Source organism: Manacus candei, unplaced genomic scaffold (genome assembly GCF_025592945.1).
Source record: "Manacus candei isolate 608988 ecotype Guabito, Panama unplaced genomic scaffold, ASM2559294v1 h1tg000060l, whole genome shotgun sequence".
Taxonomy (NCBI): domain Eukaryota; kingdom Metazoa; phylum Chordata; class Aves; order Passeriformes; family Pipridae; genus Manacus; species Manacus candei.
In genome coordinates, this window is record NW_026138108.1 from 11,034,964 (window position 1) to 11,060,766 (window position 25,803).

A 25,803-nucleotide genomic window follows, 5' to 3' on the forward strand; every position below is an offset into this window, starting at 1 on the left:
TAAGCTCAATATCAAGTCTTCTGGATGAAGAAAGATTAGTGAAGGCTTTGGCTTATAGAGGAGCAAAACAATGGCATCGACTTGTTTAGTTACTTTGAGCCCATTCATGTTGTAGCTACAACAGGGGCCTTTGACAAAGGGAAAAAAGGTGTTTGATTTGTACTATTGCTTACCCATGTACATGTTTAAAAATTTCTTATGATGTTCTACTAGAAAATGAAGACACTGTCTGCTGGAGTTGTGGGGCTCATTGCTACCAGAACTAGTGCTACTGTACAGGAGAAGGGTGCACATGAGGTGATCTATGAGTATGCTTTTGAACATAAGCATTTACTGCAGCTGGTCAGTCTGGTTACAGCTCACTCCAGTCTTAACATGATTATGAAAATAAGGAAAAGTGAAACCATTATAATACAAACTCCTTAGTCTGTCTTTTTCTAAGCGTGTATTTTAACTCTATTATAAAAGGTGATGTTTCTTGATGACATTATTTCTGATGTGTGCTCAGTCCTGTCTGTTTGCTATTGTCTCTTTTATTTGAAATGACACTGTGTGATGAAACACTGTTATTTTATGTTCAGGTATTTGTTGAAAGCTCAGAGTCTTTAGATCGTCATGTGACATACACAGACTCTCATTTATGGAAGCTTTTGGATCGTCATGCAAACACAATCAGACTGTATGTTTCATTGCCAGAGCAAGCACCTGGATCTCAGTTTAGACGAGGGGTTTATCAGAAGTCTAGTGGAGGTGCAGGCAACTTGGATGAAGCCTGTGAAAGGGTTAAAGGACCTGTAGGTAATATGAAATCTGTAGAGGCAATTCTGGAAGAAAGCACCGAAAAACTTAAAAGCTTGTCCCTGCAACAGCAGCAGCAGGAGGGAGATAATGGAGACAGCAGCAAAAGCACAGAAACCAGTGACTTTGAAAACATTGAATCACCTTTAAATGAAATAGATTCCTCAGCATCAGCAGAAAACAGAGAACTTGAAAACCAAATTCAGATTTCTGATCCGGAAAATCTCCAGTCAGAGGAACGGTCGGATTCAGATGTAAATAACGACAGGAGTACGAGTTCAGTGGACAGTGACATCCTGAGCTCCAGTCACAGCAGTGACACGTTATGCAATGTGGACAATGCCCCGCTTCCCTTGGCTAATGGACTTGATTCTCACAGTATCACGAGTAGTAGGCGATCAAAAGCAAACCAGGGCAAGAAGGAAACCTGGGACACTGCAGAGGAAGATTCTGGAACAGACAGTGAGTACGATGAAAGTGGCAAGAGCAGAGGAGAAGCACAGTATATGTACTTTAAGTCAGAACCCTACGCTGCAGAGGAAGGCTCGGGAGAAGGGCAAAAATGTAGGTATTCTTTTTTAAGTGCCTTAAAATAATCCAGTGTTTATTACTATTTAATTCATATGCTGTGTTAAGATAATGACAATATTGAAAAACTTGATTATAATGTCAAATTAAATCTAACAAAAGTGCAAAGATGGCATGTGGTGTCATGGTCAGCAAAAATCTAGCCTAATTTAGATCTTGTAATAAGTGATTACGTATTTGAACAGTGCCTTGCTTTTTTGTTTTTAAGAAAATGAACATTTATTTATATGTAATGGAAGTGTTCTCTGGAGAGGAAGCTGTGTTGTCTTCCAGTGAAAGAAACATTGTTTCACCCGCTGCTGCTGATTCACCTGTTTCAGAATGCACTTATTTACTGTGGTTAATAGAGCAATAATTCTGTTACCATTTAGACTGACAAACCTGAGAAGTCCTAGTCATTTGGCTGTAAAGAAAGTTCAAATATACTTGATATTGAAAATTTGAGTAGACCATTGCTTTTCACTGACTGAAGTACAGTAGGTACAATGATGTGTAAGGCTGACATGAAAGTGTCCAAACAAGTTCAATATAAGAGTGTAAGTAATATATAATTGTCATAAAAATAAATCATTTAAGCAATGCTTTGCACTTGCATATGTTTTATAACTAACAGAATAATAATTAAAGAACAGCAGAATGTAAGATAAATATTTTGGAAGGCAAAGGTTTTCATGTCAATCTAGAAATCCTGATGTAACAATAATAGAAGAAAGAGGAAAATCACTTCTGCTGATTTTGTTTTGGGAGTTTTTTTTTGGTAAACAAACATTAAATTTTATAAAACCATGGAGCAATTGATTTGCATCTACTAAAGTTTTTTTAAAAATTACTCCTTTAGCTTGGAGTGATCTTTGGGGCTAATTTTGAACTGCTTTAATTTTTCCCTGTTTTGTTTTGGTAGGACTAGTTGGATTCAGGAATTATTTGTTTGCAGTAATTTTGACATTTTCATTGTACACTGTAGAAATTATCCTGAGGGAAAAGCTTTTATGTATTTTTAATATAATAGCATGAACAGATTTATAATTCAAATAATTTATTTGTTATTTAAATATTCTGAATAGGAATTTCTTCTAGAAAGTCATGACATTATATAATCCCTACACAGTTTGTTGTGTAGTGCAAATTGCATGTATCAAAACCACAATTTTCTAAAGATAAACTATTCACTTTACTTTCCAGAATTCCATATTACTGCAATGGCTTTTCCTTAATTACAAAATTATTCCCTGAAAAAGTCCCTTAATCTAGACTTGGTCTTGCCTTGTGATATCCTGTGGCCTTCCAGAACACAGAATTTACGTAACTTTTTAATCCTGAAAACCAGGATGGAAAAAAAAAAAAGGAGTTGAGTGGCATGTGCCTGGCCAGCCCCAACACCAAAGCACTGCTGTCTCTCCCTTGAGGCAGGGGAGAGCTGTAGGAAGATTATCTGCAATCACTCCATCATACTCTCTTTAGTTTTTGTCTTACTGGATGGAGAAGGTACTACTTTGCTCCACTCATTGCAAACCAGGGCAGCTGGGAACTGCTGTGTCTTCCAGGAATATCTGCCCATAAACACTTAATATGTAATATGCAAATATTACTTAATATTAATATGCAGAGCTTTTAAAGGTTACAGTAACACCATCAAATAAAATGTATGGTGGCCATTAACTGTAATTCAGACTTTTCAGTACTGTTTTGCTGCAAGTGATAACTGCAACTATATGAAAATCATATAAGAGTTCTTTTTTTTTTTTTTTGGTAGCAGGGTTTTTCATGCCATTTTTATCTTTATTTTTGTTTAGGGCTGATGGTGCATGTTGATAAAAGAATTACGCTGTCTGCCTTCAAGCAACATTTGGAGCCTTTTGTTGGAGTTCCATCTTCTCACTTCAAAGTCTTTAGAGTCTATGCCAGCAATCAAGAGTTTGAGAGTGTTCGGCTGAATGAGACACTTTCATCATTTTCTGATGACAATAAGGTTATTCAGAAGTTATTTTGAATCATTAAAAATGTAATGGTACAATATAAATAAACTTAACATAATTTACAACTTTTTTGAATTTACCAGGTGAAATAATTACTTTGGTCTTGGTAGTGTGTTACAAAATACAGTTCTGATTTTGATGCCAGTTCTAAGAGGTACTCCTTTTGCCTTCTAGATAACTATTAGACTTGGAAGAGCCCTTAAGAAAGGTGAATACAGAGTCAAAGTCTACCAACTCTTGGTAAACGAGCCTGAGGTAAGGTATTGAATATTTCAAGATTGATTCAGGAAAATATTAATGTGTGCTTTGGCCGAGGTTTTCCTGTGAAATCTTGGGAAAAAAATGGAAGTCCTTCTTTTCTTTGCAAGTTTTCCTGGATTTAAAAAGGGAGTTTGAGGTTATTTCTCTTTATGCTGTTCCAAGTAAACAATTGGAATGTGATCTGCTGTATCTCTCAAGTGTCTTTCTTTCTACAGTGTAAATGCAGGACAAATGAATTGTTTCTTTGTTTCCCTTAAATGCATGACAGTCACGTAGCATTCTTTCCAAAGAAGAAACAACTCATGGTTGTGGTTTTCAGTAATGTTGAACTGATCTAATTTGTCTCATTCATGTGCTTGTCAGAATGGTCAGCTGGGTAATAGTCCTCTCTGTGTAAGACAAGCCTGAAACAAAAATGACTCTCTTGCAATAATGCAGCTCATGAGCTTGGGACATCTTTTGGGACATGAAAAGTATAGAATTGATGTCACTATATAGGTTGCAGTCTTTAAAAGTTGACTTTGCACTTTAATTTTATTTTTGGGACAAAACTGCAGAATACATGTTAATATTGGATAAGAGAATAAGCTGAAATGCTAAAGCAGGGAATAAGATAAATTTAAAAGTAACTTCCATAGAGTCATAAAGTTCTGGTCTGTCTGATCAATGAAAGCCAAGAAAACAACATTTTTATTATCATGTGGCTTATTTAATTTGAACACTCCTCTCCAGTTGTTTGGAATGTGAATGTAATGGTAGCAATTAGCAGTGCAGCACAAGGCAGTATTTCTGCAGGGGCATTCAGGGTGTCTGAATGGCCTGCCAAAGGGCTACTGCTGCACAAAGTAGTTATGCCCCATTTTAATTAATTTATTGCTTACCTTGTTTGTGAGAAGCATTCTACATTTTGCCAGGTGGATGGGACTGATCACAGAGCACAGAGGCAAATCACATTTTTGTGTTCAAAGAATGTTTAATCTCTTTCTGTTTATGTTCACAGCCATGCAAGTTTCTTCTAGATGCAGTTTTTGCTAAAGGAATGACTGTCCGACAGTCCAAAGAGGAGCTGCTTCCTCAGCTTCAAGAACAGTGTGGCCTAGACTTGACAATTGACAGGTAAAGAGACTGCAATCCATTGAAGTTACCTGATTGAATACTACTTTAAAGTGTGTTTTGATTTTTTTTTTCCTCTTGTGGACAAAGGAAGTATTGAAAGAAGCGAAAATAAGTTACTGTGATCTTTGAATCAGCCTGTGAATACAAACAGTAGTTCAGCAATTCTTGACTTTCATCTCATGCAGAACGAATTCTATAGGGAATAACATTTACATAGAATTGCCTGTGTGCAACATGTCTGTAATTTTAGATCTGATAAGTTGTATTCTCTCAGAAGGATGTTTTCCATCAGGAAGGAGAACATTAAGTCAATTCATAAAAAAACCACGTGCTCTCTAGATGCAGCTTAGATCACTGCAGCAAAGTGCTCGTGCAACATCACAGTGTGTGTGTACAGCGCTGATCTGTCTTACCTTTACCATAATAAGGTAATTCCTAATTAGGAAACTCTTCCTTTAAATCCCTACACATTTCTTCCACTGAACAGGCAGAACACAGGCTTGTCTTCCTTGTATTTATGAATGATTCAGCCCTAAGCCAGTAGTGATACCCTGCTGTCAGGACTATTTCAGAACGTGAAATCTTTTCTGATAAACCTAACCAAACCTTGCATTAATGAGCTGTGTTCTAGTTGTGTCAGAAAATACTCAGTTTTGATCTCTGGTGGTGCTGAGTGTTTCTGAGCAGTTAGAAACTCAGTGTTTTCTTTGTGGTGTATTTATAGGTTTCGCCTACGAAAGAAAACCTGGAAGAATCCGGGCACTGTGTTTCTGGATTATCATGTCTATGAAGAAGATATCAATATTTCAAGCAATTGGGAGGTCTTCTTAGAAATACTTGATGGTAATGATATAGTGTCAAGAGAAAGTAAAAGAGATTTTTTTTCTTTATAGGACATTGGAAACTACACTTTCCCTTTTCTTCCTTTTTTAAAGACTATTGCTGACATTTTAATGGAATTTTGTTAGAAAAAAATGGATGCAAAAAGAATTAAGAATAATAAAGCCTCTGTGAAGCTGGGGGCGATTGTGCAAGTGCAGATTTCCTGTGGCTGTGTGTACTAAAGGTCTAATAGCAGTACTTTGGCAGCTGTGTTCAGTTCTGGTATTTTTAATTTTTAACAGAGTTGTGCCAATACATGCCAAATGAACATGGGAGATTCAGGAGGCCTGTAGATTTCTATGGACATATGTATCAGCTCACACTGCAATTAAAACTTTAGTTTTAAATATTTTTTGGTTAGATTTAGCTAGTTGCTGTACTGTTTCTGTACTGAGTAGGTCTTGGAGATAGAACTACTGTGGCCTCCTTAGTTCATAGACGTGCCAAATTATAGATTACAGGGCTTCCAGTGTTCTGTAATAGTTTGTAGAATTCTAGCTCTGCCCAAAAGGTGCTACTTTAATCCAGTTGTAGAAGATGCAGCTTGATCCTGCTATAATCTGTGGAAATCAAATTGTATGTACCCACTGCTACCCCAGAGCAGCAGGTACTTTGTTCTAACAAAGAAGAGTGTCAAGGCAACTGCTATAAGTCTGGGTTTGCATCATCATTGCTTTCATCTTTGCTGTCAGTATTTAGCTGAAGAGCTTAGGCAGGTAACTGTAAATTATTCTAAATTGCATTTAAGTTTCTTAGCATAATAGGTTCACATCACACTGTTGCAGACATACTTAAATCAGTTATTTCTCTGACTGAAGAAAATTTGTGTAATTGCTTCAGACTTGAAATAAATGCCAAGAAGCACTAGGTGACTGTATCTTCACTTCAGACAATGGGTTAGTGTTGAAAGGTGGCACAAATGTAGTCACAGGCAAGGCTGCAGAAAGTATTTAGGGAAAAGCTTACAGATTGGTGGTAGTTGTATGCAAAACAAGCATGTAAGGGTAGACAAATGTTTAAGCCACAAGTTCTGCATGCTAAGTTATAAAACTATAGGCTAATTGAAAATATGAATAAAATCAGCCCTTGGATATCACTTCTGCTTATCTAATTAGAGTAATACTGTTTATACTACATCAGCCAGCGAGAGCTCTGGTACCTGAAAGTGGTATGGAAAGGCTGGAGGCAGCACATACTGAAACTCTGGAAGGTGGTGGGTGTAACACAGGTTTTAATAACAAGTGTGGAGTTGGTATGGGAAATTTGGAAGTCAGACAGGGAAAGCTTATTTTGGTAAAGGAAGTGAAGCACATGAGTAAATACCAGATTGCTGAGGAAGGCCTCATGCAAATGTCAGACCTGGAGATCCGCCTCTAGTTAGGTGGATGGATATTGTATGGATAGCCAGGCTGGGTGTGATGGAAAACTGTGCCCTAAAGAAGAGCAAATAGCATGGCTTCTAGGAGATTCTGCCTATGAAAAATTCTCTGAAAGGAAGCTGACAACAGAAAAGTTCAACTAAATTCTAGTTCCTTCCCACTCCCCTTTTTTTCAAGTGAGCCACTTGCAGCACACTTACTGTGTTGCTTAGTTTGTATATATATCTGTAGGGCAGACTTTCATATTAGTGTTTAATATAATTTAAAAGAGGATATTTTGTGATGTTAATACAATAAATTTCCTTTTTCTTTGCTAGGAGTAGAAAAGATGAAATCCATGTCACAACTTGCTGTTCTGTCGAGACGATGGAGGCCATCAGAGATGAAACTCGATTCTTTCCAGGAAGTAGTACTAGAAAGCAGCAGTGTTGAAGAATTAAAAGAGAAGGTAAAATGTGTAACATGATGCAAGTTTCTTGTGGTGACCAAGAGCCTTATTGATGTCCTCTATGGGGAAGCACAAATATGTTATAGCTACAAAAATCTTGTTGCATGGTGATTAATTTTTTTCCTGGGGAATCAGTAATCTATCCCAACCTATTACCAAAACCACTTGAATTATCAGCTTTACTTCTTAATTTCACATAATGGTCTGTTGTGAAAGTATTCAGGTGAATGTACACCAAAAGAAGTCACATTTTGAAGTTTAAGCACTGTAATATTACCTGTGTCCCTTATCCTTGAAAAACACATGTGAAAGAAAAGCTAAGCTATTGTCACTGTGTTTTTTCAAGCTCATTTCTTTATTCCAAAATACCAAGCCTTTCAGCCTCTTCATATATGAATTTGAGAGCTGTTGCTTGGGGATGGTGTTACCAGTATCAAGTAGACTAAACTGTGTTTTGGTTGGAAAGAAATATGGCTGTGGTGTGGTTTGGTTTTACTTGAGGCTGGAACCCTCTAACAGGTAAGCAGACCTGTGCCATCCTAGCAGAAGTCTAGAGTAGGGGTGTCTCATATTGAGACTGTTTAGTCAATCCAGTAAATCAGAGTTCCACTCCTGGTGAAATGTTTATGTGTGGCAATACCCAGATGTTAGAAGGCCACCTTGGATGTTGAGGGCAGCAGAAATGCTGGTATCAGTGGACACTGAGCATTGATAAGTTAGAAGAGGTTAGTGTGTGTACTCAGATTAAGCTATGGACAGGTTTCTTGTATTCTTTAGGTAGAAATGAAGATATGACTGCAGGTTCTTGCATGCAACCTTCAAGACTTCCTTCTCACTTGTATCTGGAGAAAGAGTTGGTTGTGCTTGTTTTCTTAGGAATTGATGTGCAGGGAGCAATTTTAACAGCATTTGCTCCAAGAGGCCTTAATCGTTTTACTGCCGCCAATAGTAAGAGAAATTTGCACCTGAGGCGTGTGCAGGGCTAATACATTTGAGTTTGTCTGGCTTTTGTCAGCAGTTTTTATTTATGCTAGTTTCCTACTGAAGGCTGGCTGATGAACCTGAGGTTTTAACATGAGGCAGTTGGTCTCTTTTTATCTTGGAACGTGGATGTTCTTAATTAATTGGTTTTATGAACTTTTTTGTCTCCCCTTCAGTATTAAGAGAAGTGTGATGAAATACTGTCACAGCAAGCATCACTTGTGACAAACACTGGTAACTTCAAAAATGTTAAAAATGTGTACTCTGTCACTGTAGTTTTGTACTGATGCTTTGGATCATTGGAGGACTTTCAGATACTTTAATCGACTTCCAGATTTGGCAGATTATTGACTTTCTGTAGACAGTGTGTCATGTTGTTTTGGAATTGTATTAAACCCACCATTTTTCTTCACTTTACAGCTGAGTGAAATAAGTGGAATACCCTTAGAAAACATAGAATTTGCAAAGGTAAGCAAGATTGTGTGTATTTTTACTTTCTAATGGCACAGACGTGTGATTGTTTTATTGTATTCACTGAGTAATTGTTTTTTCTCAGGGTAGAGGAACCTTTCCATGTGACATTTCCATACTAGAGATTCACCAAGACTTGGACTGGAATCCTAAAGTATCTACATTGAATGTCTGGCCTCTGTACATTTGTGATGATGGTGCAGTAATATTTTATAGGTATGCATTTCATTACATTATAATAAACCATGCAAAAAAAGCTGTGTAAGATCTGAGGGATGATGTAATTGACAGGAACATAAAATACTCTTCTGTCACCATACAGAAAAGAGAGTTTAAAACAGTCAGCTGAAATATTTGTGCTCCTCAGCTTCCTAAAAACCTATTAATTAAGTTTAAGAAAACAAGCACTGCACCCTTTTACTCAATCCTCCTTCCCAAACCACTGAAAATATTTTGCTGAATGCAAAACTAGTTGCTATGCTTGTATGTGTGTGGATTTAATATCTTAATGTATCCCTTGTGGAGTTTGTGAATTCTTGCTGTATGTTTTGGACAGCAAGGATTTTATTTTCTGAGTTTATTCCTTTGAGAAATTAATATGGTTTATTTGGAAAAAAGGCCATTAGGATAAAAATTTTATTAAACTGAAAAACGTTGATCAGCTGGTGGCAGTAGCCCAGAGGCAGGATTTGAGGACTGAGAGCTTGAATATTGTCATTCTTCTAAACTTGGTAGGTGGGGCAACCTCATTGCTTCTGTGGTATTTTTCATAATTGCATGTGAGTTGGGGGGGAAACAGCTGGTTGATAACGTGCTGGTCTGGATGAAAATTGTTTGGGAGAACATCTGGTAGCTTCTCTTAGGGGCTGGCTGACACGCTGCTTCCAGCTGTTGGCACTGAGAGCAAATACAGAGCAGAGCCCTAGCTGTCTATAAAGAACAGGAGTTAGGGAAATGGAGGAGTATAGGCTTGTTTCTTCCCCTGGGTGAATGTGTCTGCTGGAAAAGCAGGTTTAGACAGATTGTTCGTTTCTGCAGAGGAGGGAAACAATCCCTAAGAACTGTTGTGCTTAGTTGTGGTTTTAATAAGTTACTCCAAGTGGAAAAAAAAAAAAAAAGGCAGAAATCTAATTACAGTTACTGTATTGATCTGAGTTTTAACATGTTTACATTTTAGGGATAAAACTGAAGAATTAATGGAATTAACAGATGAGCAAAGAAATGAACTGATGAAAAAAGAAAGCAGCAGACTCCAGAAAACTGGACACCGGGTAACCTACTCTCCCCGTAAAGAAAAAGCACTAAAAATTTATCTGGATGGAGCACCAAATAAAGATTTGACTCAAGACTGACACTTGCTATAGCATTTTCCCTGGGGAATTTTTTTTGTTTCCAATAAAAAGGTTCACTACTACTGTGTAGTGCCATTACGGCAGGACATTCATTAGGTGTAAAGCGCTGACACCAGCACCGGGCGGGCGGTGACCCGCCGGCAGCGCAGGGCCCCGCCGGGTCACTGCTTGACTTGGAATCATGTTGTGCACTATAGTCAAATGTACTGTAAAGCTAAAAGGGATGTGCAAATAAAAGATTAGAACTAAAAAAAAAAAAAATAAAAAAAAAGTGGGCGGGGAGGGAATCGAGTGGAAATTTTTTGAGGACAGTGTGCACATAGTAGCTAGTGAAACTAGCCTCAAACAGGATACTCATAGCTTAATAATAAAAGCTGTGCAAAGGCCATGAAAGAATCCTTTTCTCTGTTTGTTTCACTGATACACGCATTACCTCATCAGAGAGTCGGAAGTAAACGTGAACACATTGGTTCTAGAAGAGCGGCAGAAAAGGGCCGGAGGTGGAAGTGCTGCAAGTGCGAGGTTTTATACTCTTCTTCCATAAAACAGGCGGTCTGAGAGGTGTCTGCAGAAAGCTGCCAGCAGGCGCTGTTTGTTTGCAGAAGTGCTGTTGTAAGGTAAACTGGGGTTTTTAATAGGTTACAGAAGCCGATGAGCAGCTCTAGTGTATTGCGTTCGATGTGTAAATAAAATTTGCCCTATCCATTCACCAGAACTGCAGTTCAGCTATTTACCATGCTATTTCTTTTCACATATCAACATTCATTGTGTACATTTGGAAGTATAGTTGCCTATTTAAATTTGTATTCATTTTATGTTTGATGATGCTGGGTACTTTAGGGTTGTACTTCCCCTTGTTAATTAAGGTTTTGTTTTGTTCCGCTACTTTTTGTACATTTTGTTTTTAAGACTATGACAAGTTTGCATCTTCTCCACCTGCTGAAAGTCAGTTTATTATTCCCAGAGTTGATTCCATAGCTATATGTAGTCAAATATTGGGGCAACCTCTAACACCTCAACGTACAAACTTACTAGTTCAGGCTGTGGTGCAGAGACTGATGCAGTCAACATGATTTCATTGCAAAGCCTAGGAACAGCAGTTTTTTGCTTTGGTCCATAAAGATCAATAGAGAACAATTCTCCATAGTTTTTGGGAAAAACCACCTAATTTATAACAATCAAAAGATTTTGGTAAACTTTTTCATGCCAGATGCTGTTTACAACAATGAACATGCCAATAAAACATTTGTTCATTCTGTTGTGTTATTTTAATCATTAAATGCTGTGTTTTTTATCTAAAAAAATATGGAATTATTTCATGGAAATACAGACTTTCCCAAGGCAGTGCTGGAATTGTAAGGCTGTGTGTTTGTGTGTATGTGCACACCCCCCATGTACAGAGTGTTACAGGAAGTGGTTTATAGCTTATCTGCTTCTCTTGTTTAAGTTCCCACCCATTTTTTCTTCCACTGTGAGTTTCCTTTTCCAGAACTGAATTTCTCACCAGTGAAACTTCCAAGTTCCAGATATGATTGACAGCTAATTTCTGCTCCAGAGGGGAAAGGCAATGTTCAACAACTGAACCTTCAAGTCTTCCTTGCATGCTGGCCCACAGCAACCTAAAAATCCTGAGGAATCTGGCAGCATGAGAACCAGGCACTGCACAGATGAACTCCCTCGTTCTTCCTCTTCGTTTGTCCTGTGCTGCCCCTTGCCCAACGTAAGTGAGGTGGAAGAGGGGGCAAAGGGAGCAGAGAGGGTGTACCATCCTCTAGGCAGGGTATGTCATTAAAGTGCCCTTTACCATTTATATAGACTGCTGAAGGAACCTTGGAGCTTTTGAAGAGAGGAAAAAAATTACCTATCAAATGGATCATGGATTTTCCTCAAAGACATTTGGAGAGGCAAAAACCTAGAGATGAGATCTGAGGATTGCAGCACCAAGAATTTGAAGGGAGAGTAATACTGTCATTAAGAGAGCAGTATTTACAGACAATTACTGCTCTCTTTCGTGTTTTTTTTAAACAGATTTAATTCCTTCTCTTTGTATAGATGGGCTGTCTCTAAAGTACAATAATTTTATTGGGGATAGAAATGAGAGGTGAATTCAGTGAACTCTGAGAGCAGGTGCCTGGGTGTATGTGTTGGTGTGAGAATTGGTTGTAGAATCCTTAAACTGAAAGTCAGACTGTTCTGATGAAATATCCTCGTGTTGATTATGATTATTAACATTAATTCTGGTACCCAAGGAATTTATTGAGAAGCTTTCATAAAGTAGACATGGTGAAAGATGTGCAGGCTGGTAGCACAGTCTTACAGCTGCTCCTGTTGGTGCTCTGCTGTCCAAATTAGAGATAAGCAGTAGGGATTGTTTGGGAAGAAGTGCCATGAAGTTACTTGGCTGGAACCTCATGTCGTGTTTTCCCATGTGGAATAACAGATGGTGAAATCTGTACCCCAGAAAACCATTAATAGTGGAAGAGCCACTGAAGCAAACTGATGAGACAGCTGGGGAGTTTGGTGGATTGGATTTTACTCTTGGCTTGCCATCGATTTCTAAAATCAGTGACCTGTTAAAGATGGTCACAATAAGCACATCTTGTAACATGCAGAGATTTATGCCTGTGAAGTGTATTAAAAGCATAAACCATTGCTCAGAGGTTGTTCTCTGGGTGTAAGTCTCTAAGTGCAAGAAGCTATTTCAGTTGTCTTACTGCTAAACTGAAGTCAGGAATTGATGTTCACTGCCCCTGCATCTCACAAAGGGCAGGTGATGATGGAATGTAGCCAACAGGTCCTTAAACAACATTCCCCCAGGAAGGAGTGTTCATGTGGTGCAGAGTGCTCCGTGGCACTGTGACACCCACAAGCTGGATGTTGCAGCTTCACTCACCATATTTTCTAAAGGAAAAAAAATTAAAAAGTCCCTAAAATTAATGACTACAGCAGTTTAAAGTAGATGGTTCATACTCAAAAGTCACTTCTGAAGTTACTAATAACTTAAAATTATTTACGCTCGTGTGTATTTTTTAATGAGTGTAAGTACTAATAAGTTTATTTCTGATGTACACGGGGAAAAAACTAATCCAGAAGAAACACTTCTCATTTGACAGGTTTGGTCCAAGGATTGAATGAATTCAACAGCAATTGGAACATGCAGGTTTGGTGCACAGAGAAGTATTTTCATTGAAGACCTTGTTTATTGCACTTCTATCCAGCAGTGTGTGTTTAGGGTTTATATAAGCAAGACACTAGACAAAAAATTGCTAGAAATGACTAACTAAACTGCCTGGTGCTTGGACTTTAAATTTCATCTCCCAAAACCAGGTCCTGAGCTGAGTCAGGCTCAGGCTTCAAACCTGCTTGCTCCTCCAGACTTTCTAATTCCCTACGCACTTCCTGAATGACACTGCTTTCTTCATAATCAGAAAGAATATCTCTGGGGATTAAGCTGAGAAATGGCATCTCATCCATGATTAAGGGATCTTCTTTTTCGTTATTCCGGGTTTCATTGGCAGACAGTTCACACACAGATGTAGGGCTGTGGCTGTTGGAAAAAGAGAGACACATCTGGTCACACAGAACAGCATTTTATGTTCTGCTGGTTTCTTTATACAGTTCCCACATAAAGACATGTTAAATGCATAATAGATCTATCCTAGCTGATTTCATAAAGATCTGGGGTTTTTACGTGCTTGACAGCTGGAGAGTTTCCACCTTCAGAGCTAGAACAGAGCCTAACAACACAAAAATGTTTGATCCTGGGACACAAGATGGCAGTGGCCCTCAGCACAGCCTGGCCCTTCTGCAGGCACTGAGGGTGACTAGACCTTGCTGTTCATGTCATAATACAGAGTTAAGAAACACAGTCATCCAGCTTATGATGGATGAGCTTTATGTATTTGGTTCCTCACAGTGCAGTGGAAACACTACAATTGCCAATCCTGTTTTGTGAAGCCACCTTGACAAGTGGCTTCAGTTGCCTGCAAATAAACATCCCACATTTTTTGCAGCAACTATGAAAGAGGAATGATTTATAGTTGTGTTCAGGAGTCAGGGGAACAGAACTTGATCATGGTTCCTCTGGGGCATGCAACTGGGCTACATGTCCATGTCAGGTGAGCACTACTTGTGCCAGGCACCCCTCAGCAACTGCTGAAAGCTGCACCCTCTTCCACTGGAAACAGCATAAATGAGCTAAAGATGTTCCTGAAGCTTGTCTGCTGTATATTTTGAATTCTTTTGCTCTCTAGGAGTTCCAAGACTTCCATTTGTGCACAGACTATCCCTGTGTTCTCTTTGGTATAATCTAATAGTTTCAGTGTTTATCAGTTGCTTGTAATATTTAGCCAAGGGCCATTTCAAGCAGAGGTGGACTGTTTCTTTATTAAAAAAATGTTGTCAGAATCTTAAAATTCAGATAAGAAGTTCTTTTGACTATAGCTGGACAGTTCAGTTATATTCACACCCTAAGTAATTTCTGTGTTTATATATCCTCATCTGAAATGTCTTCCTTCTAACTAGACATGACATTTGCTGACAGACCTTCCCTGAGGTTAATGGCACATTAACTAAAATTTTGGTGCAGAAAGGATGGGATCAACTCTGCTTGTTTCCTTAGATGACATTTATGAAACAAAATGTTACCCGATTCCTTTTCATGCATGAAAAAATGTAGAAAGAGTTGGACACAGAGGAGAGAAGTATTAATATACATCTCTCTCCCAGCTATGCTGTCTTGTTGGAAGTTAATATGATGCTGGTAGGGTAGGAGAAAACTTGGAGAATTTCATAGAAAACATTTAAGTTTTCTAAAAATGCTTTTAATGCAAAACTGAAATGATGTCGCTTCCCCCAGTGAAACTGCTGATTATGCAAATAACTGTCCTTTTAGAGAATGATTAAAGGCATTATCTATGCAAAGTTTTAACTTCAAGCAGAAAACAGCCTGCTTCCTATTTGGTGAAACTCAATGGTAGTGAAGAAGTCTGCACAGTTTGAAGTGTTTGAAGTCTGAGAGCAGATCATAAGTTAGTGGTAGAGAAACTGGCACCCTGGGTTAGTTTGAAATGAGGGGAATGTGCAAACAAAGATAGATTAATTTTTTTTCTTCAATACATGTGCCCATCTGTAAAGCTGATCAGTAGTGCAGGAAATACTGCATGTATTTAAAATATCTTTCATGTGTCTTACGTATGAAAGCAAGCAAAACATATAACAGAAGCCTAGCCTAACATAGAAAGATGGTGGACAAAGAACTGTATGCAGAGGATTAAATTGAAATGATACATCTCAACAGCTGTTAGTACTGACTGATTAAAAAGCAGTAACAGCCTGATTAACTCACAGACTTAATTCACATGGGATTAATGTGTTGCCAAACTCAATTAGGCACATCTGTGTGGGACAAAGCAGAAAGTTTCAATGCTACTGATGAGAAAAGTTGTCAAAACATTTTCTAGTGAGGCAGACTCTGCAAGTTCCGTAGCTGTTTACCACAGAAACAGACCCTTCCAAATTTTTAAGCAGGTTGTCTGCCCAGTTTTGATCTTTACCTCTGAGGCTGGCAGATCAAGCCACTTGCACATGGGCACTGCTCGAGCACTCCATCGGGTTCCAGGTCCCAGGTGATGAGGTTGAGAAGTCTGTTGGAAGGATCATGGCAGGGTTCACCCTCCTCAGGTAAGGGTGTGCACACAGGGAACAGCAGCTCTGTGTGCCAAAGGAAAGTCATTTTATGAGAAGTCCGTGGCTGTCTGCTAACCTGTGATGACCTCATTTCTGAAGGGTGTATGCATTATAGAAAAAGACAGATTTGACCTCTCCTAAAGTCCCCTTACAAATAAAGGAGCCATAACTTAATGTTTTTTCCACTAGGTGGGAGTAAGACATTTGAAGTTAATGCTTAATGAGCAAGATCAACTCCTGCTCTTCCCAAAGAGAGTGAGTGTCAAGACAGCAGTACTGCACAACTCCATCCCTTGGAGATTCAAAAGGTTATTCTAAACCCAAGAAAAAATTACAGTGAATCTTTTGCAATGGTTTAAAATCTGAATAGAGAAATACCTCTGTATTTTAGAACTCTGTTAGTTTTCCTATTTCTTTGCAGAGGTTACAAATATACAGAGCAATTGTTCAGAGACTAAATAATGAGCTGCAAGAACTACAACTCAGACGTTTAATTTATTACAGTAATACTGAAACACACAAAGCTGTCTGATGGCATTTGGGGCTTGGCACCCTTGTTTCTGCACAGGGATGAATTTTAAGTTGTGTAAGAAATTATTTTAGAAGGCTACATCCTCTGGGTTTCCTGCTGCTAGTAACTTATAGCGTCAGTCTGGAATTCAGATTTCCAGATGTTCCTGTCCAACCTCCCTTCCTCCTCTTGTCTTCATTCTCCTCATATGGCAGAATAAAATATGAGAGGAATTCAAAATTTAGATTATTAAAGCAGACTTGGTCAAAATACACATGTATGTGTGTGTATACACATATATGCTTCAATGTATATGACCTATCAGTTCCCAATTTCAAAACAGATTCTATATTAACAAGTGAATACCTCATAGTTTACTGCAGTTTTATGTAAAAAAATACACATCTTTATTAGGACAACCTTTTGTAATACTCTGGTGATGAAGAAAGGCTTTGAAGTAGGCAAGCCTAACCTGACAAACCCTGCTAAAGCACACAACTATAGAGAATAAAAATTCATTGCTATTTATCAATAGCTCTATTTCAAGTTCTAATAAGTGTATTCTATGTGTTTTATCAATATTCTTATCTATTGATTTATATATGCATATATATATATAAAAATTATATTTTTTCTCTGTAACTGTATCTGTTGTTCCTTCCTGAGTTACAGGTTTGTACTAAATTTCTAGTCAAGATCTAAAGAGCAGCCTGGTGCTACTAACACCAATGGGATGCACACTACTAATTTACTCATCTCTGCAGCATAAGCAGATTCAGAGTCCTGCATGGTCAAAGTAATAGGCATGTATTAAAAATGCTCTTCCTGTCTTATTTCAGAATCAGAGTACAAAGAAACCTCTGGGAGAGCTTGGCAAAACCTCTAAATGCTTTAGGTGGAACCTGATGAAGAGAGGAAAAACTGCTCCAACCAAAACTTGTTGAAACCAAACTTGTTGAAAACAAATTGAAGGTCCACTATGTAATAGTCAAAATCAACATGGGAAAGCTGAGCATATCTTTGGTTTTCCTGAAATGCCCTGGCAGCCTGATCCACCAGCAAGCTGACAGCAGGACAGGCACCCCAACCATCTGTGAAGGTAGAAGGTCACATCTGGCTCATAGCAAGAACCAGGAAGAAAGCTAGAGAAGTATCTACCTAGTGTAAGGAGGTGGTTGGAACTGTGTCCTGTGACTACAAAATTGAGATGAATTATGAAAAATGCAGTGAGAAACTAGTGGGTATAAAACAGTAAAAGAAATTGGACCCTAACCAGACAGGATTTGGGATTAATTTTTGGCCTGAGACCTTCTCCTCCTGTCCTCCCTTCTGTAAATCAAGTTTCACATTCCCATGTGGAGCGACAACATAATCTGGGACATCATTCCTCTGTGTATCTGGGCTGTCTGGTCAGTACTGCACAGTGTGGTGCCCTGGAAGGCACACATAAAACTCAGAGTATGAAATGTATCTGCAGTCTGATTCTGATAGTCTGCTTGCTGATAGGAAAGAGAAGCCACTTTCAGTAATCTCATCATTTCTTCTGTATATTTTTAATTCTCTTATTTTTGCTCTATTGGGTGAAAATTTGACAACGGAGTTCTGCTACTTTTAAATGTGTAAGATTCCCCTTTGGAAACCTAAATTTTTGTGCTTCTCATGCTTGTCTCATCTCTAGCGAGCAACAGGCTTTTCTTTCACCATTGTGCACCCCCTACCAGGCTGTTTCTCACTCCTGATTCTATCAAAGTTTTATAATGAAGTTATAGGTGAAGTTACATAAGTAGAGATTTAGCAACTTCCCCTGGCAAAAGAGGGGATATATTATGTATTATACAGTATGATGCAATGAATAGGATAAGCCCTATTCACAGAGGTACCTTTCTGAAAAGCACAGCACATTCCAGGGTTGCAGTCGTGTTGGTTCTCACAAATGGTGCCGTTCTCTCCTTTTGAAGTGGATTTCCTGCACTGGCCCCAAACGCAGAGCTGGTCTCCACAGCATTCAACGTCCCGGGAGCAGGGCTTGCAGATGGAGAAGGCACGTGAGAAAATTGTCACTTTAGCACTAATTGCTTGTAACACAGACAGCTAAACATAGAATTAACCCTGGTCCTGAAGGCAACTGCATGTTTGTGCTTGTAATTTATGTGTGTCATATTCCCACTGTTTCAATAGAAATGCTTAGGGTTCTCAGTTTAAGCCTACATAAAACTTTCTGCCAGACAGGAACCTCCACACTACAGTAACAGCACCCCTTCTACACTAATATACTTCCAATACTACAAGACATGAATTCTTATTTTAGCATTCACATGAACACTGATCAGCAGCCAGATATCCCACAGTGTGGGTTGGACAGGGCCTTAAAGGTCATCCAGTTCCAAACCCCACATCGTGGGCAGGGACACCTTCCACTAGACCAGGTTGCTCAGAGCTCCATCCAACCTGGCCTTGAACACTCCCAGGGATGGGGCATCCACAACTTCTCTGGGCAACCTGTTCCAGTGCCTCACCACCCTCACAGTAAGGAATTTCTTCCTAATATCTAATCTAAACCTGCCTTCTGTCAGTGGGAAGACATTCCCCCTTGTTCTCTCACTACATGCCCTTGTAAAAAGTCCCTCTCCAGCTCTCCTATAGGTACTGGTATTCTCCTTTAGGTACTTGGAAGACTGCTCTAAGTTCTCCCTGGAGCCTTTCCTTCTGCAATCAAGGGAAATAAAAATTAAGAAATGAAATATTATCGATGGAAAACATTACTGATTTTTTTTTCCATTGTTAAATACAGTCAGGAATTTACGATTTGTTCAGAAGGATTGTTTTCAAAGAGCACAGCAAAAAAATCTTACTAAAATCCATTTGCAGTTGTAATAAGAACCAGATCTCATTGGTAACCAAGAATCTTTGAAAAAAATCTCTGAAAAAAAATCTCTTTGAAAAGCAGAAATGCAAACCTCTAGCTAAAGATAGCTTTGTGTGACAACTGCCCCAGTGTTTCAACTACACACACCTAATAAATCAACCTAATAAAAAGGGTGTGTCACATTGTTCCTTTTTTTAGGTAGTTTGATTAACATCTTAGAGATTCCTACCAGGTCAGTGCTTTAAGAGGTTTTTCCTGTCTGTGTTAAGCCCTGTCTGGGCAGCCATACAAAATCTGAACTTCTTTTCCAGTGAATCCCACAGGAGGTGCTTAACACAGGGCAAGGAGTAGGACTGCACTGGTACTATTAAGACCTGCTAACTGGGGATAAAAATGCTTTGTAATTGCAGGGATTCAAGGTCAGGGAATTGATCCCACCTCCTTCAGTCTGAGCTCACTTTACAACAGAAGTGTAGCTAACACCCCATTTTTACTTTCTTTATCCTACAAGTGTTCTGCTGAGGACTGAAAAGAAAAGGTGGGATTATAGGGGGGCATAGATGAGGGGCAGCCCGATCTTTATTTTGAATTATTCCATCTTAACATGAAAAATTATTAGTTTAACATTTTCTAAAATACAAAGAATAAGCTTTCTCAATGACACATATAGGACATGATCAGGATTTTAAGCAAGCATTCAGTACACTGAAGTCAATAGAGCTCCTTTAACTTATCAAGATAACTATTTAAATTATTTCAGGAACAGCCTGGTGCTTTTAGGTTATAACAATCCTATTCAGTTTACATGAATTTACAGCAACATTTAGTTGCTTGTACACTGGACTGTCTGCAAATGCTTTGAGGAGTGAATTTGTTTTGCAAGAGGCCATCAGCAGAACTTAGTTGAAAAGGGACAGTCAAATAAAAGGGCTTTTTTGACAGGCTGCTTCTAAACTGGATTTTGATCACAGAAAAAGCCTGAACTTCTCAGGCATCTGTCCCTTACAGAAGATAACCTAACCATAGCTACTATTAAGAACATTGATCTTCTAACTCAAAAGACAGGAATTGACTGCTTCCTGAGGTTCACAGGTTCAAATAAGAGAAGAGGATCCTGTACAGTCCCCACTGCACTACAGCATTGTACAGTTTGTCAGTGAAGGGAAGAGGGCAGGCTGCTGCAATTCCCTTTGTGAATCCAGAGCTGGAAACTACTGACTGTCAGCTGAGCCTTGGGAGCTGCCACAGTATTTCCTCTTTGCCCATTCCACTGGCAACCTACAATGTGTTAGCTTATGCTGTTCTCAGGCCACCCAACAAGGCAAGCTTGAGTCAGGAGGAGCTCGAGGCAGATTTTGGAGCATATGAGAACAGAAACCTTGAAACTGAGTTTTGTTAACAGGAAGAAAAACCCCACACAACCCAAAAAACTCTACACACACCCATTTTTTTTACCCTCATGCAGAAAGCTTTGCCGCTTCTTTTCTACCAATTTCGGCTTGTTGACATTAGCAACAATAACACTGAGTTTCTACAGATCACATAAAATCACGTCTCATTCAGGACTTACTGTATGCTGGGTTTTGCAGAGCTGACATTTGTATTCAAAGGTGGAGAACTGGCAATATTTCCCTGTTTCACAGTCCTCATCGATGATACACTCCTGAAGAAAAGGATAAAAGTGTAATTTGCCACTGTGTGACTGAAATCTGTATCTCTTCTTGAAATACCAGAAGCTCTTGATTGATTGTATTTCTTACTTGGGAACCAAGAAAAAAAGCTTGCTTCAATTCTTCATACAGCCACAGCTCTGTAACAGACCAGTGTTATCTCCCTGGCTTATCTAAATACTCCGGCCTCAAATTGTTAGGTGGCTTCACTTCTTGAATACATATTAATACCAGCTACCTCAAGAGAAGAAATTATCTAGTTCTGCAGGCTTTTTGTGCTTTTGTTGTTTGGGCTTTTTTTTTTTTTTTTTTTTTGATGGGGGCATTGAAGTCACTTGTATTAAATCTGTTGTATTTGAGTACAGTTGTGATTTATTACTTGTTGGTTGTTTTTTTTCAGATGGGGGACAAGACTGAAGGAAAGAGGCTACACTACTGCAGCCACAGCAGCCAGGAGTATCTTTATGCTCTGTGGGAGACCCTTCTGCAGCAGCTTTCTTGATCTCAGGCCAGGTAGCTTTAAGCTGTCCTCCCTCCTCTTCCCCAGCAATATCAGTGCATCAGAAACTCCCCAGCATGCTTGGCTTCACTAAACCAGCAAGGACCTCCCTAAGGGAGAAGGGGAATGTGTTTCCTTTTGCTTTTAACTGTTCCTCTGCTCCCCTTTCAAGGGGCACAGGAATTCTTCTCAGGCAATCTTCGCAGTGCCTGAGTATTTTTGTCAGCAGTTATTCCTATGCTGAAAAATGCAGTTCTTCCTTCTGCAGGACTGGTAACGTTCAGCATCCCTGGGGCTTCATGGTAGCAGCAGCACCACTGCACAGCCAGTACTTCTGGGAGGCATGGATGTAACACACCACCGGATTTCCTTTTCTTGGCTGGTGGCATGTCTCTCATGTACCTGTCACCATAGCCCATCACCTACAACCTCATTGCTGCAAACGTCTAAATGCCTACATGTGTCAATTTTAAATCCTTCCTTTAATTTGATTCGAATATTGCAAAATATGCAGGAGCAGATTCTCAGCTGGGATCTCCCTGCTCTCAGCAGAGGTAATTTACATTTAGTAACATAAGATTGACGAGTACTAAAGAGCCCCAAACATCCTAGGGAAAAACAGCCCCACATTCCCTAGTGCATCAGCCTTTGCTACCCAGCCTGGACTCCAGGATAGGCCTCAATCCAGCAAAGGTGCCTGAGCACATCTGGCTTTTCAAACCTGGGATCATTTCATGGCCTGAACAAAAGTGTTCATGGGAGAGGGACACCTGAGTCTGAATCTGAATCGCAAACTCAGGCTGAAGTTTCCTCACCCAGAGGTCCTACCAGCATTGTGGAAGAGACAGCTCCCCTTTTGCTCCTGCTGCATGGGATGAATGCACAAACTGGTTAGGAATTCTTCCCAGAACACAGCTCTGCAGGGATGGCAGTGAGGAAATACAGAGAGTAAGTGTACACGTCTGTGTACCCCTTGTGTCTGGTTCACAGGGAGGGCCTGTTTTCTCTTCCCATCTAAAGGTTACCTCCTCAAAATTGTGTGATTAACCCTGTTCTCAAAATGTTTTCTTGTTTTTTTCAGACTGGAAACAATCTAGTCAATAGAAACATAAATTATAGCACTGTTCTGTGTCACCTGTACTCCATCAGTGCTTGGTACCATCCATCTTTTTGCTATTAGTCAAAGGAAAGGAAAGGAAGGGAAAAGAAAAAGGGAAAGGAAAGGGAAGGAAATGACACAAAAATCCCTGAACTCTCTGAACTAACCACTTGACTGTTCTTTGGCAGATATTAATCTCACTTGCTGGAGCAGATCAACTGTCATCTGTGTAACCTTTATGGAAAGTTTCCACTAAGCTTTTCATTTTCTTCAGATCTTTCCAGATTAAACTTTATGGAGGCTTCTTGCCCTGTGTGAGTCAAGGCTACTCTGCACAAGCAGCAATGGCTTGTCCAAATTACCCATTTTGGCCACCTTAGATGTTTTCCAGCAGTGTGATTACCCAGAACACAGAACAGAAGCCACACACAGCCTAGGGCCTGATTATTTTCAAGTCAGTGGCTGGATATTCAGGTTATGTTTGTAATTCAGAAGAAGCCATTTTAGCTATTTTAAGAAATTAGTATCACCAGATCTATTCTGCTATAAATTATCATAATGTTTTCAACTTCACTATTCCAGTACTGTCTGTGTTCTGCCTTTTTTTTTTTTCTTTTCTGTTGCTACATAATCAGTTGGATCAAAATCCAAATATCCAAATGTTATATAGTATGTTGGAGGTTTCATGGTTCCAAGTGAGCAGTCGGTGACTTCTCTTCAGCAGCCACGCTCTTTTTGGCCACTTCTCTGTTTGCAGCTTTGTCAGCTTCTGTTATGAATCCCTCTGTATAAACCACACTCAGAATAGACTATATACTGTTTCATTCCTGTTCCATCCACTTTCAGGCAAACAGCCAGGTCTCGCTGGAGTCAGTTTTTCCAACTGTCCCTCTCCACAAAGGAGAAAATCTTGCCACAATTGTTTTTGAGCTCATGGAATAACTCTCTCCTAGCTCTAAAACCACCTAACACCAAAGTTGCAGTTCTCCAGTCACTGACTTCTCCTAGCTAATGAGTCCCACACCAAAAAACTTCTTTTTCCTCACTTACTGAATTGTATCCCACCAGTTCAGACTTCCAGTTTTATGAGGGTTTCCAGCTGGGGAAAAATCCCTTCATGGTTTTCTTTGCTGGCATGGAAAATCTTCCTTTCATATGCTCTCGGTGAAATTTTGTGCCACACTTCAAATTGACTTCCTTCACCCAAATATTATAATCCATAGTCAATACAGAACTCAGTAATTCTTACTTGCAGATGTGTAACCAGGTATCTTTTTTTAATAATTTATTTTTATTTATTTAATCAGGCTACAGACCTTTTATAATCCACTGCTTGAGACACAACAACTGCTGGACAAGGAGCAAATCTGAACATCTTCATCAGTTACAACAGATCCTGAACAGTCCATTTTTTCCTGGGATTCTGCAAACTAAGGTATTTCTCAGAATGTTTTGTCATTGCAAGAACAACTGCATAAACAGAGGAGAGGGGGTGCTGGCTTCTGATGTGCAGCAGAGCATACAAGTTGAGCAGATAGCTCAGATAAAGACAGAATTAGCTACACTGATAATGGTGTACATGTCTCTGAAATCCATTTCAGTGTTATACCAGTTAATGCTGCAGCAAAGGAATATGCCCTTTGAGAAGTGCTAAAGAATAATACAGAGTGAAAGCAGGATTGTCTATTTATTACTGGGTATACCAGGACCCATAAACAACAGAGCCCAGGACAGAGAATACCATGCTATGTACCTGTAAGGATATACTCAGCATCCTCTGGACTCATAATACTGTACTCTGCAGTGAATATCCTGCAACACCTGGAAGCAATTTGGAGCTTAGGATCTGTTCCAGAACCAACAGGGGAAAAAAACCCACCCAACAAAAAAACTGAAACTCATGGAAAAGGTTCCTTGTGTTATAAGACTGCTAAAACAACTGCTGCTGAAAGAAACTTCAGGTTTCTTGTCTCTGGCAGATTATGCCAAGCTATCATTTGCTTTCCTAAAGAATGATTAGTGTCCACATTTGAGAATAAAAGAGTGACTGATGTTAGTGATAGTCAAGTATGGCAGGACCACAGCTCCCAGGAAAAGGAAACAGATGGTGCAGGACTGTACAGGTCAGAACTGGTGTGTCAAGTTTTGACACCAGGGCTTCCCTTTGGGCTTTATGTTCACATATACATGGAAAGGGACAGAAGAAAAAAGTTTTCTTTTAGTGTGATGTGTCAATCTTCACTCTCCAGCCCCCAGTATGCCCTTGGCCTGAAGGTACTACAGGCTATTTTGGCAGACTGTACTGACTGGTGGAGCATAGCCCACTGTGGTGTGGACCATATCATCCTTAGAGCACGTAAGGATAAAGAAGGAGAAACAAAGAATTTCTCAGTTCAAGTTCTAAAAGCAGAACTACAGACAGAGTTAACCTACTTTCACACAGAAACCCACTTTCTTTGGCAGTTTCTGTACCTCACTATGGTAGTAGTTTTAATACTTGGTTTTGCTGGTATGTACTGAAATTATGCTTATTTTGCTTTGCTCTTTTTCCCCTTAATCCTTAATTAAAACCCTAAGAGTAGACTAGAAAATATTCCAGTCTATTCTAGGACTGTCTGACTTTCAAAATGTAATAATTAATTTTAATTTCAAAATGGACATTTCATTTGTCTATTCCCTCTCCCCACTCACACTCACCCTACCTCCACACTCTCAAAAAGTCCTTCTTCAAAGATAACTTAAACAAAACTCTCTCTTCACTAGTTATATCTTCAGCTAATATTTGCCTGTCAGGGAGAGGCAAATGACTGTCTGGAACAAGCTTTCCTTCTGGGCTCTTTACACTTTAGCTTAGAACCCAAGAAAGCAGACAAAGGCACTGTTCATGACTTTATACACAGCTTTTCAGTGGTGATTAACCCATCTATCAAAGGCAGACACTGAACATATAGGAGGAGGGGAGGGCATATGGAACAGAAAATGCCCCCGTGGGTGAGGGGCAGCTGTAGTGGAGAGACTGAGCAGCAGTTCTCTGCCGAGGTCACTGCTCTGACATGAGAACAGTAAGTGGGATTCAAGCAGAAGAACCCCTTTTCCCCTTGGAAATGCGTGGAAGCACCTCTCACAGTCTACAAAAACCTCCTCTGAACAAAGAGCCCCCTTACATGTTTATTAAAAGATCCTGACACAAAGCGATTCCCCTTTCCAAAACCTGTAAC

At 39.4% G+C, this 25,803-nt stretch overlaps 2 protein-coding genes across 4 annotated transcripts in view; one reads left to right on the forward strand and one right to left on the reverse strand.

Annotated features, from left to right (window-relative positions):
• USP47 (ubiquitin specific peptidase 47) overlaps window positions 1-11,524 on the forward strand; it is a 52,483-nt gene extending 40,959 nt beyond the window's left edge. For all 3 annotated transcript variants that reach the window (XM_051803810.1, XM_051803811.1, XM_051803812.1), the window contains 9 exons: window positions 582-1,362; window positions 3,180-3,355; window positions 3,537-3,617; window positions 4,624-4,739; window positions 5,464-5,582; window positions 7,318-7,448; window positions 8,850-8,897; window positions 8,986-9,116; window positions 10,078-11,524. In XM_051803810.1, coding sequence (XP_051659770.1) covers window positions 582-1,362; window positions 3,180-3,355; window positions 3,537-3,617; window positions 4,624-4,739; window positions 5,464-5,582; window positions 7,318-7,448; window positions 8,850-8,897; window positions 8,986-9,116; window positions 10,078-10,252 — 1,758 coding nt within the window. In that variant the 3' untranslated portion in view covers window positions 10,253-11,524. The remainder of the gene's footprint in view (window positions 1-581; window positions 1,363-3,179; window positions 3,356-3,536; window positions 3,618-4,623; window positions 4,740-5,463; window positions 5,583-7,317; window positions 7,449-8,849; window positions 8,898-8,985; window positions 9,117-10,077) is intronic.
• A 1,906-nt stretch (window positions 11,525-13,430) lies between these two features.
• DKK3 (dickkopf WNT signaling pathway inhibitor 3) overlaps window positions 13,431-25,803 on the reverse strand; it is a 28,376-nt gene continuing 16,003 nt past the window's right edge. Inside the window, exons 4-7 of the mRNA XM_051803848.1 lie at window positions 20,888-20,980; window positions 18,332-18,476; window positions 15,808-15,964; window positions 13,431-13,799 (exon numbers count right to left, since the gene is read on the reverse strand). Of these exons, the coding sequence (XP_051659808.1) occupies window positions 13,556-13,799; window positions 15,808-15,964; window positions 18,332-18,476; window positions 20,888-20,980 (639 nt within the window). The 3' untranslated portion in view covers window positions 13,431-13,555. The remainder of the gene's footprint in view (window positions 13,800-15,807; window positions 15,965-18,331; window positions 18,477-20,887; window positions 20,981-25,803) is intronic.